At 34.4% G+C, this 14,978-nt stretch overlaps 1 protein-coding gene across 2 annotated transcripts in view; it reads right to left on the reverse strand.

Moving 5' to 3' along the window:
- IBTK (inhibitor of Bruton tyrosine kinase) overlaps window positions 1-14,978 on the reverse strand; it is an 82,886-nt gene that overhangs the window by 16,377 nt on the left and 51,531 nt on the right. For both annotated transcript variants that reach the window (XM_045184814.2, XM_024576684.3), the window contains exons 22-25: window positions 12,731-12,879; window positions 8,938-9,101; window positions 7,453-7,545; window positions 6,784-6,927 (exon numbers count right to left, since the gene is read on the reverse strand). In XM_045184814.2, coding sequence (XP_045040749.2) covers window positions 6,784-6,927; window positions 7,453-7,545; window positions 8,938-9,101; window positions 12,731-12,879 — 550 coding nt within the window. The remainder of the gene's footprint in view (window positions 1-6,783; window positions 6,928-7,452; window positions 7,546-8,937; window positions 9,102-12,730; window positions 12,880-14,978) is intronic.

The raw sequence follows: 14,978 nt of genomic DNA on the forward strand, positions 1-14,978 counted from the left end.
ACCCTGAAAAGGCTCAACATTGGGCCTGTCCTATGTATAATATCCTAAAATGGGCATGAGGATATAAATATACAGAATAGTTTAAAGTTTACTTATGGAGTGATAGAGAATGTCATATATTCTCTCTAGCTCCACGTGGTCAGAAAACTGCACCTCTTTTATCTTGGTAGAAGGAAAATTTGATTGAAAATCACTAGTACTACAGGTAGGAAGGACTGCATCTAAACACTGGAGATAAAATGTATATTGAACGGTGAGAACCCAACCTCCTTACCCTGATCAGCTAACACAACGCAGGCAAACAAATATAAAAAAGTAAAAGGCTCTCCTGTAGAGAAACTGACTGACTCAAGAGAAAAGACATGGAGATACTGACATTTAGGGGTCCTCTAAGAAGACTGCCAAGTCATCCCACATTTTACAACTACCAGTCAACTTGTTTCACACAGGAACACAGAACTTCCAATCAGAACTTAAATCAATGAGTATTTTTAACTTGTATTAATCTAATCACAGAGGTTTTAAAATGATTATAGTCAGTTAATTTTATTTTTTAAATTTTTTCATCAAAGAATAATTGGTATACAATAGTTATATTAGTTTCAGGTATGCAATATAGTGACCTGACATTTTTATACCTTATATTGTTATCACCCCACTAATTCCAGTAATCATCTGTCACCACATGAACTTATCACAATACTAGTGACTACATTCCCCTTCACATTTTTCACCCAACTCCTCACCACTTCCCTTTTAGTGACCATTCCTTTGATTTGTTTGAGTCTGTTTTTATTTTTTTATACTCCATAAATGAAACTGCCTATCCTTCATTGCCTGGCTTACTTCACTTAGCATAATATCCTCTAGGTCTATCTGCATCACAAATAGCAAGACTTCATTATTTACTATTGTGTAATATTCTATTGTGCGTGTATACATACACACACACATCACATCTTCTTTATGCACTCATCTGTATCAGTGGACACCTAGGTTGCTTCCATATCTTGTTAATAAAATTATATAGGTTACAGGTGTGCAATTCTATTGAGTTGGCAAAAAAATCCATTACATTTTTTCTGTATGATGGCTATAATTATGCCTAGTTGTGTTTAACTTCATTCAGAACAATTTTGTTAGATTGTACTGTGACAGCTGTCATATCGGTGTGCATTTAAAAAAAAACTCATCAAAATTGGTGAATTTTTGTGCAGCCATTTTAATATTGAAGATGGAAGAAAACAAGCAACATTTGTGGTGTATTATGCTTTATTATTTCAAAAAAAGTAAAAACGCAATTAAAGTGCAAAAAAAAAAAAAAGATTTGTTCAGTGTGTGGAGAAGGTGCTATAACTGATCAAACGTGTCAAAAGTGGTCTGTCAAGTTTCTTGGTCTTATTGACATTTTGGCCAAATGATTCTTTGCTGTGAGGCTGGCTGTCTTATGCATTGGCAGATGTTTAGCAGCACTCCTGGCCTCTACCCATTAGAAGCCAATAGCAGAAGATAGCCAACATACCCCTAATACCAAATCAAAAGTTGTTGACGAAAATGAAAAAAATGTGTCTTTTATTTTACAGAAAAAATGTAACAGACTTTTTGGCCAACCCAATATAATACTTGGGGTGGTGAACACAATACAATATACAGATGTCCAGATCCTCACATTCTTCCTGATTCAGTTTTGGAAAATTCTATGTTTCTAGAAATTCATACATTTCATCCAGATTGTCCTATTTGTTGGCATATAGCTGTTCATATTTTCTTATAATGCTTTTTATTTCTTTGGCATCAGTTAGTTGTTTCATTATTGAGTTGTATGCATTTGTTATACATTTTGGAACTCAACCCCTTATTACATATATCATCTGAATATATTCCCCCATTAAGTAGGTTGTCCTTTTGTTTCCTTGATGGTTTCCTTCTCTGTGCAGCTTTTTAGTTTAATGAAGTTCCATTTGTTTTTGCTTTTGTTTTCCTTGCTTGAAAAGACATTATCAAAAATGATTTTACTTACATTGATGTCCACAGTTTATTGCCTGTGTTTTCTGGTCTTTAAGCCATTTTGAATTTATTTTTGTTAATAATGAGAATGGTCCATTTTCCCCAACACCACTTGTTGCAGATACTGTCATTACTCCATTATATATTTTTACCTCCTTTGTCATATATGTAGTTGGCCATACAAGAAAAGTTTTTTTCTGGGTTCTCAATTCAGTTCCACTGATCTGTGGCTGTTTCATGTCCATACCATACTGTTTTGATTATTATAGCTTTGTAGTGTGGTTTGAATTCACAGAGCATTATATTTTCAATCTTGTTCTTCTTTCTCAAGAATGCTTTGGCTTTTCATGGTCTTATATCCATATAAATATTCAATTTTATATTTAATTTATTTCTACTCTGATCTTCCTTTATTATTTCCTTCTCCTTGTTTTGGGTTTTATTGTTCTTCTCTTTCTAGATTCTTTAGGTGTAAATTTAGGTTATTTGAGAATTTTCCTGCATAGCTGTAAACTTTACTCTTATAACTGCTTTTGGTGCATCTCATAAATTTTATAAAGTATTTTTCATTTTAATTTGTCTCAAGGTAATTTCTGATTTCTACTTTGATCCACTGGTGGTTTAGAAGGCTGATATTTAACCTCCACATACTTGTGTTTTTCTTCTCAATTTTTTTCTTGTAGTTGATTTCTAGTTCAGGCTACTGCGGTCAGAAAATATGCTTGATATAATTTCAATCTTCTTGAAATCATTGAGGCTTGTTTTCTGGCCTTGTCTATACTCGTAAAAAGTGTTCCATGTGTACTTGAAAAAAACATGTAATCTACAGGGTTTTTTTTTTAAATGAAATGCTCTATTAATGTCTATCAAGTCAAACTTGTCTAATGTAGCATTTAAGTCCATTATTTTTTATTAATTTTCTGTCTGAATGATCCACTGGGCTAAATGGACTATTAAAGTCCCCAACTAATATACTATTACAGTTAATTTCTGTCTTAATGTCCATTAATATTTGCTTTATATACTTAGGTGCTCCTATGTTGGATGTGTACATATTTACAACTGTTACATCCTTGTCTTGGATTGACCCCTTGAAAATGACATGTCTATTTTGTCTAAGTGTTGCTACTCCAGCTTTCATTTCTACTTGCATGGACTATCACTTTCTGTCCCTTCACTTTCTGTGTGTGTGTCTCTTTCAATCTCAAGTAGATCTCACGTAAGCAGCTTATCACTGGGTCATGTCTTTTTATCCATCCTGCTACTGTATGTCCTTCAATTGGAGCAATTAGTCCCTTCACAGTTAGAGTAATTATTGATAGGTATGTGCTTATTGCTATTTTAGTTGTTCTTCACTGTTCCTCTCTTCTCTTGATTGCTTTCGATTTGTTGGCTTTTCTGATGTTCTGATTGGATTCCATTCTTTGTTTTGTATGCATATTTTCTGAACATTTTTGATTTATGGTTATCGTGACGTTCATATATATATATATATATATCCACCAATATCTACTTTAAGCTAATAGGCATTTAACTTTAATCACATTCTAAAAAGGGGATTGATATATTTTATGCCCTCTCTGCTTTTTTGTTTCTGATGCCATAGTTTTGTGTGTGTGTGTGTTTGTATCCCCTAATAATTTATTGTAGTTATAGTTAATTTTGCTAATTATCTTTAACACTCCTATTAGCTTTTTTAAGTGGTTGACTCACTATGATCACTGTACATTTACTAAGCCAGCTGTAGTCAGGACAGGCACATAATGTGCAGCAGTGCCCCCACTACCTCCACACTTTCTCTGTAGGGCAGTCCTGTGTGTGGGTCCTGCAGCATCTTACTAGCTCCATACTCTCTCCAGGAGCAGCAGCCCCACGTGGGCACAGAGCAGTGCCCCACTATCTCTGCACTTCCTCTACTCAGGGTAGTCCTGCAGGTGGGTACTACAGCATTTTGTTAGCTGGGCCCTCTCTTGAGGCTGGTGTCTTGTGTGCACAGCCCACTAGATACATGGAAAAGCAAGTGCTGTACCTGCTGGATCATTCTGTGGTTAAAGGGGACTCTTGTATTCAAGTTATAGAGCCCCCGTGTTTCTGCTAGATCTACCTCCAGGAAGGGTGGCTATGAATGCACCCCAGTGCCCTATAGGTCAGTTGGCCAGAGATCCTAGATGGAACTCCCAACTGCTATCCAATTCAGGGGAAATATAAACAGCACTCACTGATTCCTCTGATCTTGGGTTGATCCTTCACCTCCTGGAGACCTCCTGTGGTTCCCAGTCTTTTCTAGGCAGACTCTCTCTCTTGCTTGTTTGTGCAGAAGCTATTCAATTGGCTCGTAATTGTCTTTTAGGAGGAAATGCTCTAAATACAGGTGTACATTTGATGTGTTCTTGAGGAGGGGGTGAGCCCAGCCTCTATGAATGCTACTACCATCTTGGGCCCGCCTCTCTAACCATATACTTATTTTTTTTTTTGCTGAGTGGCCTTTTTTAAAAGTATATATTATCAATTATGCTATTACAGTTGTCCCGTTTTTTCTCCCCTTTACCTCCCTAGTCTGGTACCCCCATTCCCTCCAGTATCGCCCTGTACTTAGTTCATGTCCATGGGTCATACATGTAAGTTCTTTGGCTTCTTCATTTCCTATATTATTCTTAACCTCACCCTGTCTATTTTGTACCTACCAATTATGTTTCTTATTCCCTGTACCTTTCCTCCCATTCTCCCCCATCCCACTCCCCACTGATAACCCTCCATGTGATTTCCATTTCTGTTACTGTTCTAGTTTGCTTGTTTTTTTTTTGTTTGTTTGTTTGTTTTTAGGTTCAGTTGTTGATAGTTTGAGTTTGTTGTCATTTTACTGTTCATAGTTTTGAACTTTACCTCATCTGGGAAGCGCTTTAACTGCCCTTCCATTCTAAATGATAGTTTTGCTGGATAGAGTAATCTTGGATGTGAGTCCTTGCTTTTCATCACTTTGAATACCTGTTTCCAGCCCCTTCTTGCTTGCATGGTTTCTTTTCAGAAATCAGCTCATAGTCTTAAGGGAACCCCTAACCAGACACAAGAGGGAAGGTTTGGGGCAGGGAGCTGTTGTCTTTCATTATAAGCCTTGGAGCACTACCATACAATCAAATTTTAAACTATATTTGTGTTTTAATATGATTTAAAATTTTTAATTAGGGCTGAAATTCTGCCTCAAGAAATTCAACATTTCCATTAGTTGGATTCCCTACTTTGAGCGATCACTGTTTGTTCCTCTTTTAGTCACTTTTTGTTTTTAAATAAGAAAACTGATTGACGGCATGACTAAAACTATATCACTAAGCCCAAAGCTTTCTCATGTGCTTAGTTAATTCTCTCATATGACCATAAATTTAGTATCTTGAGAGCTCTTTTTTTTATCTTTTCCATACTTTTGATTAGGGAAAACACAACTCAATGTTTTAACAGCTACTCCATAAATCCTAAGAAGCAGTGACCAAATCAGTCTTATACACTGCCTTATCACCAAAAACAGGAACAGTGCCTTGCACGTAGAAGGTACAAAACTAATACAAATAAATTAAAACATTCTACTAAACCAATTCTCTAAAGTCTTACATACTCTTTTCTTTTTTACTTGGGCTTTCCCAAACTTGTTTCTGTTTCTGTGATCATGCTTTAGATCTACTAGTAGCTAAAGACACTGATTTAGTCTCATTGGTGGCACTCACAATAAAATGAATTGTCATTCTCTCAAAACAATTTACACTTTACTTGGGAAAAATATTTCCTCTGACAAATAGAAAAATGTGGCATTGGAAGCTGTGAAGGGATTCCCCCAATCCTACAGTAGTCTCCAAGACTCTATTCAATGCTTGTGAGAAATAAGGTTCTACTGATCTCCTTCTTGCCCTCTGCACCACCCAGGTAGTTTTGCTCTAGCACTGATTGCCAATTATTATATCAGTTACAAAGAAAAGGAAGAATTAGAGAGGAACAGAAAGTACAACATATTTTGCACATCTCAAAATTGCTACCTGACTTTTTGGAAGATTATTCCTATTAATGCTGCCATTATGGGTAAATTCTAATGGAGAAAATGTATATAATACACCATTATATAAATAGCTCTGCTTTAAGAAGAAACAATGACAATCTTCGATTATAAGAATGTAAAGATATCCATGATGCACACAGAAGGACAAAGAAATTAAGATAGTAAAAAAGTTTGCTTTTAACACATTTTTCCATAATATACAGGCGTTCATTGGCAAAAGTAGGCTTATAGTTAGTTATTCGTATGAAAAAAGGTATGCAGATTATGATTATTACAACAGTCCTTTATTAACTCAAAAGAATGTCACAGTGGCACAATGCACTTAGGTGCAATCCCATAAGGGCTCAAATAGTACAGTAATTAATAAATAAATAATAATGTATGAATAAACTGTGTTTCATGTACTTACAACTTTTAACCTACTTTTGCCCACCCCTGTATACTTATTATAGAAAATGAAAAAAGAATGCTCTTTAAAATGCTTTCTCAATAAACACTAATTAAAATACCAAAAAGAATATATCTATTTATGAAAAACTTGAAAACCATGATGTACTTGTCAAAACAAACAAAAAGAAACTTATGTTTATTTCCCAAGGAACAGTTTTTAACTAAAAACAAAGAGGAAAATGAAATATTTGAAAAGATGGGAAAATAAGATCCAAAAGCCAAGAACTACTTTAAAAGCTAATAAGGCACAGATCTATGCTTATTTTATTAAAATCAGACCATACCATGCATGTGCTGGTTTTGAGGATTTTGGAAGAACAGTTAAACCTGTTTCCATGTTGTTCATTCCTGAATTATTTTCCTTGGTAGTCATTGCAATCATTTTTCGTTGCTTCTGAGAAAGTTTAACTCCAGGAGAAATCATTTTGCTAGAAATTAAGTTAAATTAAACCAATTAGTTTCACTACCTCTGAGAAAGTTTAATTCCATAAGAAATCATTTTATTAGAAATTAAATTAAACCAATTAACATTAATTTCTGCTTAATGAAGGTTACAGGTAATTTTCTGTTTGATATGGTCTTACTATTGTTGAATCAAAATGGCCACAAAGTTTCAACAGTGATAATATCAGTTTATACTATCAGTGATCAAGTGAGTCTTCTACTTATTAATACACTTGCACCAGAACTAGTCCACAATGATCATTTTAAAGGCAAGTTTCTGGCATTAAATACTGTATTCCACAAGAGCTGGACTATCAACCTAACTAAGTCTTTAGCTCATTATTAGAAAATATGTTATGCAGGCTGAACTATCTAGGAAAGAACTTATAATTAACTTGAACATAAAATGCAGAAAAATAATAAGAAAGGTCCAGTAGGTATTTCCAATTCTTTAGGGCAGAACTACAACACAACATGGTCTCTCCTTTTTTATCATTTTTTAAACTAACCCCAAATTTGTCTTTGGTGTTGTTCCACATTTTTGTCTATTTTCTTCAATTTGCATGATGGTTCTGAGATCCATGACAGGAGGGCTGACAGGACTAAAAGACATAAAAGTTACTTTACAATGCATTCATTTATCCATAAAGCCCTACCTCGAAACTTCACTGAAACTGTAAATTACATTTAAGATTTATAATGAGAGGACAATTTAGGTCTGTTTCATCAGCTGTGGCCAACTTCAAAAAGGATATTTTGAATGAGAGCTAATTTTATATATATACATACGTAAATTACTACTAAAATGCATCCAAAGTCATAATGGTTAAGTAATATAATCGAAACTCTTGAAGAAAAATACAAGCCAAGAAACAGAAAGACTCATGACTTATCTAACTCAGGTAGATGGACTCAAAGTTCCATCTAAATTCTTATCCTTCAGGATCAATGGAACTTAAAAATTATATTCTTTCCTTTTATTTTTAACAAACAAAATTCTTACTGCTGTCTACTGTTAAGAAAAAAACATTTAATGGAAAACTTGGGGATGCTCAACAATATTTAGAGACCCACCATAATGAGAGAGTTACCCCATAATGAGAAAAAAATTCTACAATCTTTAGAAATAGCCAATCTGTTTTTCTGACTTTACCCCAAGGTATTATTAAAATATGTTTTTAAAATAGTCTAACAGTAGTGATTAGAAAATGCTACTAGGTGTTCTCACAAATATATTATTTAGGCAAAAAAATTTGAGACTAAATTTCAAACTACCTTTAGACCATGAAGGAACATACACTGGGACAAAATAAATCTTCATTCCAACTGTGCAAAATACAGTATGTTTCAAAACAATGACACAAATCATCCAAATAATATAACTGTAAGTCAATTAAAAGTTTTAGAATATTATAAAGCACAGTAGGTATATAAAGATGAAACACAAGCTCAATAAACACTGAAAAAAATACTTCATTTTAATTATATCTATCTATTCCTTCAGTTTTAAAAACTGACTTCTAAATAAAAGATAAAATACAGTTTAAGTTAAAAGCACAGCATAACATTAAATATCCTTTGAAAATTAACTGTGAATAACAATACATTTTATGCCATCTTAAATACCCCTTTAATGTGCTAAAAAAAAAAGATACAGTAAGCCTAAAAATGACAAAATGGTCTTCCTGGGTGATATTTTTAACTAATATATACTATCCCCCCCCCCCAAAAATAGCTGATATAAAGTCATTATATTTGTGTGACAGTATTTACTAGTATTCACTGATGGCAATACAAAGGCAATTAAATTTTGTCTGGCAGTAATAAAGAGCTTACTTTAGCCACTTAGTAATTTGTATGCTTCTAGGTAACTTTCTGTGTATCATCTTATAAATCTGTATTAAAATTTTTAAATGTGCTTCATTAAAAATATCGACTAAAAATGAATAATATTTTTTCAGACTAACAGGTATGGCACAAAATGAATATCCTACCTGAAAGAGCCAGCAACCCAACTACAGGAGTTTGAATTATCAATTCTGTTACTCGGAATGGGCTGTGCAGCAGAAATTTTAAGTATTGGTGATTTTTCCCATGGTTTTAAATCTTCTCTGAAATATGTAGGAGGTGTACCATTAACATATGGTTTTGTTTTCCCCTGAGGGTAAAAAAAATAACATTTAACAAGTGAACAAAAGAGGAAGCACCTAGAGCAGCTAACACAAGTTGGTACTGAAATGTTAAAGAGTAAAACCGTATGACAACAATCATCTAGCATTTCCAATTCAGTTCTATAGTTTAGTGCCTTAGCCAGTTCTCAAACTGGTTCAGCGACTGTAACTCAATTATTTTGAGCTTTGGAAATAATTTTTAGGGAAATAAGTGTGCATATTAAATCCCTATGTGCATGAGTACTAAACAAAAATGTAAATAAATACAAGTTGTTCCAGTAACATATGAAGCAGTAACTTCAAAATGAAAGACAAAGATTTTAATATCAGGCAAAATGAAAGTTTAGTAAAAATGTATAATTCCCTCTGAATGTAATTGAAATACTCTGATAAAATTAAACTCACATAATATTGGCACTTCAAAATAGACCCTAAAACTATTGCTACTATTCAAGGTGAAGGAAGTTGTTAAAATGGTTATTTCCCCTGCCATATAAGATTCTTCTATTCTTGCCAGATATTCACAGCTTCAACCTTCCTTTAAACCTCAACTGTATTCCAGACCAGTCCTAGTGTTAATATGAATTACCCCCACAATTTCTACCTTACATTAAAAAAAACATTTATTTATTTTATTATTATTTTTATCCTCACCCGAGGACATTTTTTGTTCCATAGGGAGAAAGGAAAGGAGAGAACATCAACGTCAGAGAGAAACATTAATTGGTTGCCTCCCACAGGCACCCAGATCTACGGGAGGGACTGAACCTGCACACTAGGTATGTGCCCTGACTGAAAAGTCAGCCCACAACCTTACAGTTACAGGAGGATGCTTCAACCAACTGAGCCACATGGGCCGGGGGGAAAAATAATAAATAAATAAATAAATAAATAAATAAATAAATAAATAAATAAATAAATCAAATCCTTGAGGCCTAAAGGATTCTAAGAAAGGGTAAATCTCTCACTGTCTTAGAAATTTCTGGTTCTGATGTTCTGAGTATGTATAGAGGTTAGAAAACAAATGACTTTGTATTTAGTAAGTTAAACATTTTCCTTTCCTGTAGATTCACAATTGTGGAATAAAACAAGAGATGTCTTTAAAAATGGCCTCCCACAGTTGAACAGACTAGAAATTCTGAATCTTAATGGGAACTGTGCTAGATTAGAACTCCATTCCAGATTATATTGCTTCAATTAACACCATGGAGAAAAAGAGACTGCAGAATTTGAAATTAAGCTTACATCCAAAATAATTTTCCTTTGACAATATTTAGCTGGTGTTAACTGATACTACAAAAAATAATTTAACTATAAATATATTCTTCAATGTATCTATACAGTGTTCCTATATTTTACATAAATATGAATTTTAGTTGTAGAAAGATTAGAAATAAAACACCATAGAGTGCTCTAAACTGCCATTAAAATCTTTAAAACTAACTTCCGGTCACGATGAAGGTATAGGTAGACATGCTTGGTCTCCTTGCACAACTACAGAATTACAACCAGATCTCAAACACAAGTAACACCCAGAACTGTCAGAAATTTGAGCTCTGTGGAAGTCTGACAACCAATGATTTAAAGAAGCGCATTCATTCAGAAGGGTAGAAGGAGCAGAGTCACAGAGAGGGGGTGGAGAGGTGGTGTGGCATGAAGAAGTGGTGGTGGTAGTGGCGGCAGAAAAGATGGACCCACATTCACATATGGTGGATAAAAATCAGGAGGGATACCTTGCTAGTGAGTGATCCAGCCCCAAACCAGACTGCATAGCACAGGGTTCCAGCACTGGGAAAATAAACCCCCATTACTTCTTGCTGTAAAAACCAGTAGGGGTTGGGGCAGTGGAAGAAACTGCTGAATTTTTGCCTCTTAAAGGGCCCACACAGGCTTAGAATGTATGCAAACCCTACTGCAGCAGCTGGAGGGGAGCCAATTGCATATGGTAGGTGGGTGAGGCAACTGGAAGCAGGGTGTGAGGCAGGCCTCCAGAGGCAAGGCAGCAGCACTGTCCCATCTCAGAGTCCCACCCCCGGACCCCAACAAAGAGCCACAAAATGGTGAAGCAGATTGTCCCGCCCTGGTAATTACCCCAAAATCAGCTCCACACAATTTAGAGGTACCTTTTCTACATAGGCCATGCTACCAAACTAGAGAGTCAAAGCAGCTCTACCTAACACAGAATCAAACACAGGGAGGCTGCCAAATTGAGAAGGCAAAGAAATATGGCCCAAATGAAAGAACAGAACAAAACTCCAGAAAAAGAACTAAGTAAAATGGAGATAGCCAGCCTATCGGATGTAGAGTTCAAAACACTGGTGATCAGGATGTTCAGAGAACTCACTGAGTATGGCCACAAAATAAAGGAAGAAATGAAAGATGCACTAAGTGAAATAAAAATATATAGGGAACCAACAGTGAATGGAAAGAAACCAGAACTCAAATCAACAATTTGGAACAAAATAAATAAATATTCAACCAGAACAGAATGAAGAAACAAGAATTCAAAAAAATGAGGAGAGGCTTAGGAACCTCTGGGACCACTTTAAATGTATCAACATCCAAATCATAGGGGTGCCAGAAGCAGAAGAGGAAGAGCAAGAAATTGAAAACTTATCTGAAAAAATAATGAAAGAAAATCCTTAATTATCCTTCCTTAATTTGGAGAAGGAAATAGACATACAAGTCCAGGAAGCACAGAGAGTCCCAAACAAGTTGGGTTCAAAGAGGTCCACACCAAGACACATCATAATTAAAATGCCAAAGATTAAAGACAGAGAATCTTAAAAGCAGCAAGAGTAAAGGAGACAGTTACCTACAAAGGAGTTCCCGAAAGACTATCAGCTGATTTCTCAAAAGGAATTTTGGAGGCAAGAAGGGACTGATAAGAAGTATTCAAAGTGATGAAAAGCAAGGACAAGATTATTGTATCACTTAGAATGGAAGGGCAGATAAAGTGCTTCCCAGACAAGGTAAAGCTAAAGGAATTCATCATCACCAAGCCATTATTACATGAAATGCTAAAGGGACTTATTTAAGAAAAAGATCAGAACTATGAACATTAAAATGACAACAAACTCACAGCTATCAACAACTGAACCTTAAAAACAAAAACAAACTAAGCAAACAACCAGAACAGGAACAGAATCACAGAAACGGAAATCACATGGAGGGTTATCAGCTGGGAAGGGGAAAATAGGGGAAAAGGTGCATGGATTAAGAAACATAATTAGTAAGTACAAAACAGGGGGATATTAAGAATAGTATAGGAAATGGAGAAACCAAAGAACTTATATGCATGACCCGTGGACATGAACTAAGGGTTGAGGGAGATTGCTGGAAGGAAGGGCATACTGGGCAGAGGGGGACAAATGGAGAAAAGTTGGGACAACTGTAATAGCATAACCAATAAAATATACTAAAAAATAAAAATCTTTAAAACTAGAACATACATATTTTTAAAAACTAACTACATATATTATGTCAATTATATTTTACTATAAACCAGCGAGGATAGTGTTTTAAAGTAAAAATAACAAAATGAAAGATAAACTGTCTATAACCCTAAATTCTGAAGTTAAGAACAGAGTACATTAAAAGATGAGTAGAAACAAACCTCAATCTTATCTGAATGAAACCCTGTTGTGAAATCAGGGGATGGTAAATCTCTAGGACTACCCACTCCTGCATAGCTTCCTTCAGAGTCTGATGTCAGCAGTTCCAGAAGAGATTCCACTGAATTGGTCTTACCAGACTTTAATAATCCTAAAACGTAAATTTAAAACATATATAGTTAAATATATGTACATTAAACATATATGTATCACATTCAATATACCAAATAAAGCCAAAGGCTTCCATTTATCCAGACTTAGTATTTAAATTATAGCCACTATACCAAAATTTTAATAATTCAACCTAAATGAAGAAATCAGTTGAAATGAAAACTGAAATGGAGATTTAAAATCTAGACTTAAAACAAGTTTCAATTATGTACCAATTATACAATGATCCCAAGAAGACAGTTCTTTGGGATCTGTTTTAAAAAGCAATTCGGAAATTCTTTTCCACATAAAAATAAAGAAGACAAAATAAACTGTAGACCCTTACCCTTTCCCTTTCACATCCGTCTCTCTGTACAGAGGTCTCTGCACCCACACAGAGGGGGATTGTGTGGTGCCCATTCTGTGTGGGAGGAGCACTGAAGCCTTTCTACCTCACATCTAGTGGATTGGCTCAGTAGCACAGGCTTTGCTGAAGCCAACTGTGTTCTACATATGGTTTCCTTCTCCCCCCAAAAAAAACTGTGGATTAAGAACTATTTTTATTAGCTCATCACCTAAAGCAACAGAGTAGTTATGAAATGAAAACACCATTTCTTCTCTTAAGAAGGCTAAACACTTGTCTCCCTGCCACACCTGGTATCCAGATTCATTAGCAGATCAGAATTATTTCAAATAAAAACAGAATAAAAAGTAAATGTGTTTATTTTCACATATTGCAAATTTAGTTCAAACTAAATGAAGTAGCAAAATAAACACATTATATAGACTGTAACTAAAAATTGCACAGTTGATTTAAAAACAAATAAGAGATACCATCTCTCATATATTCAAATAAGTGTTATTCTTTTTAAAGTAAATCACCTTGACAAGATATATGCCTCTTTTGTGGTAATCATCACTAAAATGGAGTTTGGAAATAACATTCAAACTTTTTCCACCATAATATTTTAAGTATTTTTAAGAAAGGCAAACTTTTATCTAAGAGAGCATATTTAACACTGAAATGCTACCAAAAGTCAATCAGAAATAAATCTAATAAAGAGGATGATTAAAGTAGCCAACCATTATTTGGGGTAAAAAAAGTATTTTTCACAGAATGTCTTTCGTCTAATTTTAAAGATAAACTCAAATAAGTGTTAAACCTTCACAAACTATCTTGATGAAATTTGCCTCATACTCAAATTTTCTTCCAGAATACATCTCTTTGGCCCCCAATTAAATTTGACCTTTCAATCATTACCTGATTTGGCCACATAGAGTGGTACAGCAGGAATAATATAAAAATGGGATCAGAATATAAATCTATTTCTGTTGGTCACTACCTCAAATCACGTAAGTTTTCTAAGGCCATTTCCTTAACTTTAAAAAAAGGGATATAAATTAGTTCATTACTAATGTCTCTTCCAGCTCTGAAAATGCTACCACTAACACATATGCTAACAATAACATTATTTAAAACAAACCAAGTATCTACTTTTCCATAAGTTTTTTAAGGTGACTGGAAAATCAAGTCCCAAAACTGTCTGTCTATACATTCTTTCATCCTTCCATCAATTCACCCATGCCTCCTAAGGATTAGAGGTAATTCATACAACACAGAGAGCACAAAATCACAAACTTAAAAAGTTTTTAAAGTCCTAAAACAGGAATCAGGAGAGGAATTTGGTAATTGGGAAACCATTCTTCAGTGCTTATCTTTTTTATATCTTCTGTTATCTAAAATAACTGTTCTTACATTATTTATTCCTTTGAGCTTTATCAAGCATGTCAAGTAGCTCATTTGTAGTGTTTTATTAAACATAAAAGATATTATTCCTTTGCCCTGAATTGCAGCTATTTATTCCCCACAGGAACACAAAACAATGTGCAGTTGTATTTTTCAAAGTTACTTGTACAAGGTTGACTGAAAATATGCTGATAGAAATTTTATCAGGTTATATCTTACTGCTATAGACACACCTATCGTTTCTGAAAGCCATACTGTAATGTCATTATTTAATAGTCAGTTCATATTTTTATCTAAAGAAATCAAATTTAGGCAGTTTAATCTGAATCTAATCAATGAGTCTAGAATGTGGG

Source organism: Desmodus rotundus, chromosome 11, assembly GCF_022682495.2.
Source record: "Desmodus rotundus isolate HL8 chromosome 11, HLdesRot8A.1, whole genome shotgun sequence".
Classification (NCBI taxonomy): domain Eukaryota; kingdom Metazoa; phylum Chordata; class Mammalia; order Chiroptera; family Phyllostomidae; genus Desmodus; species Desmodus rotundus.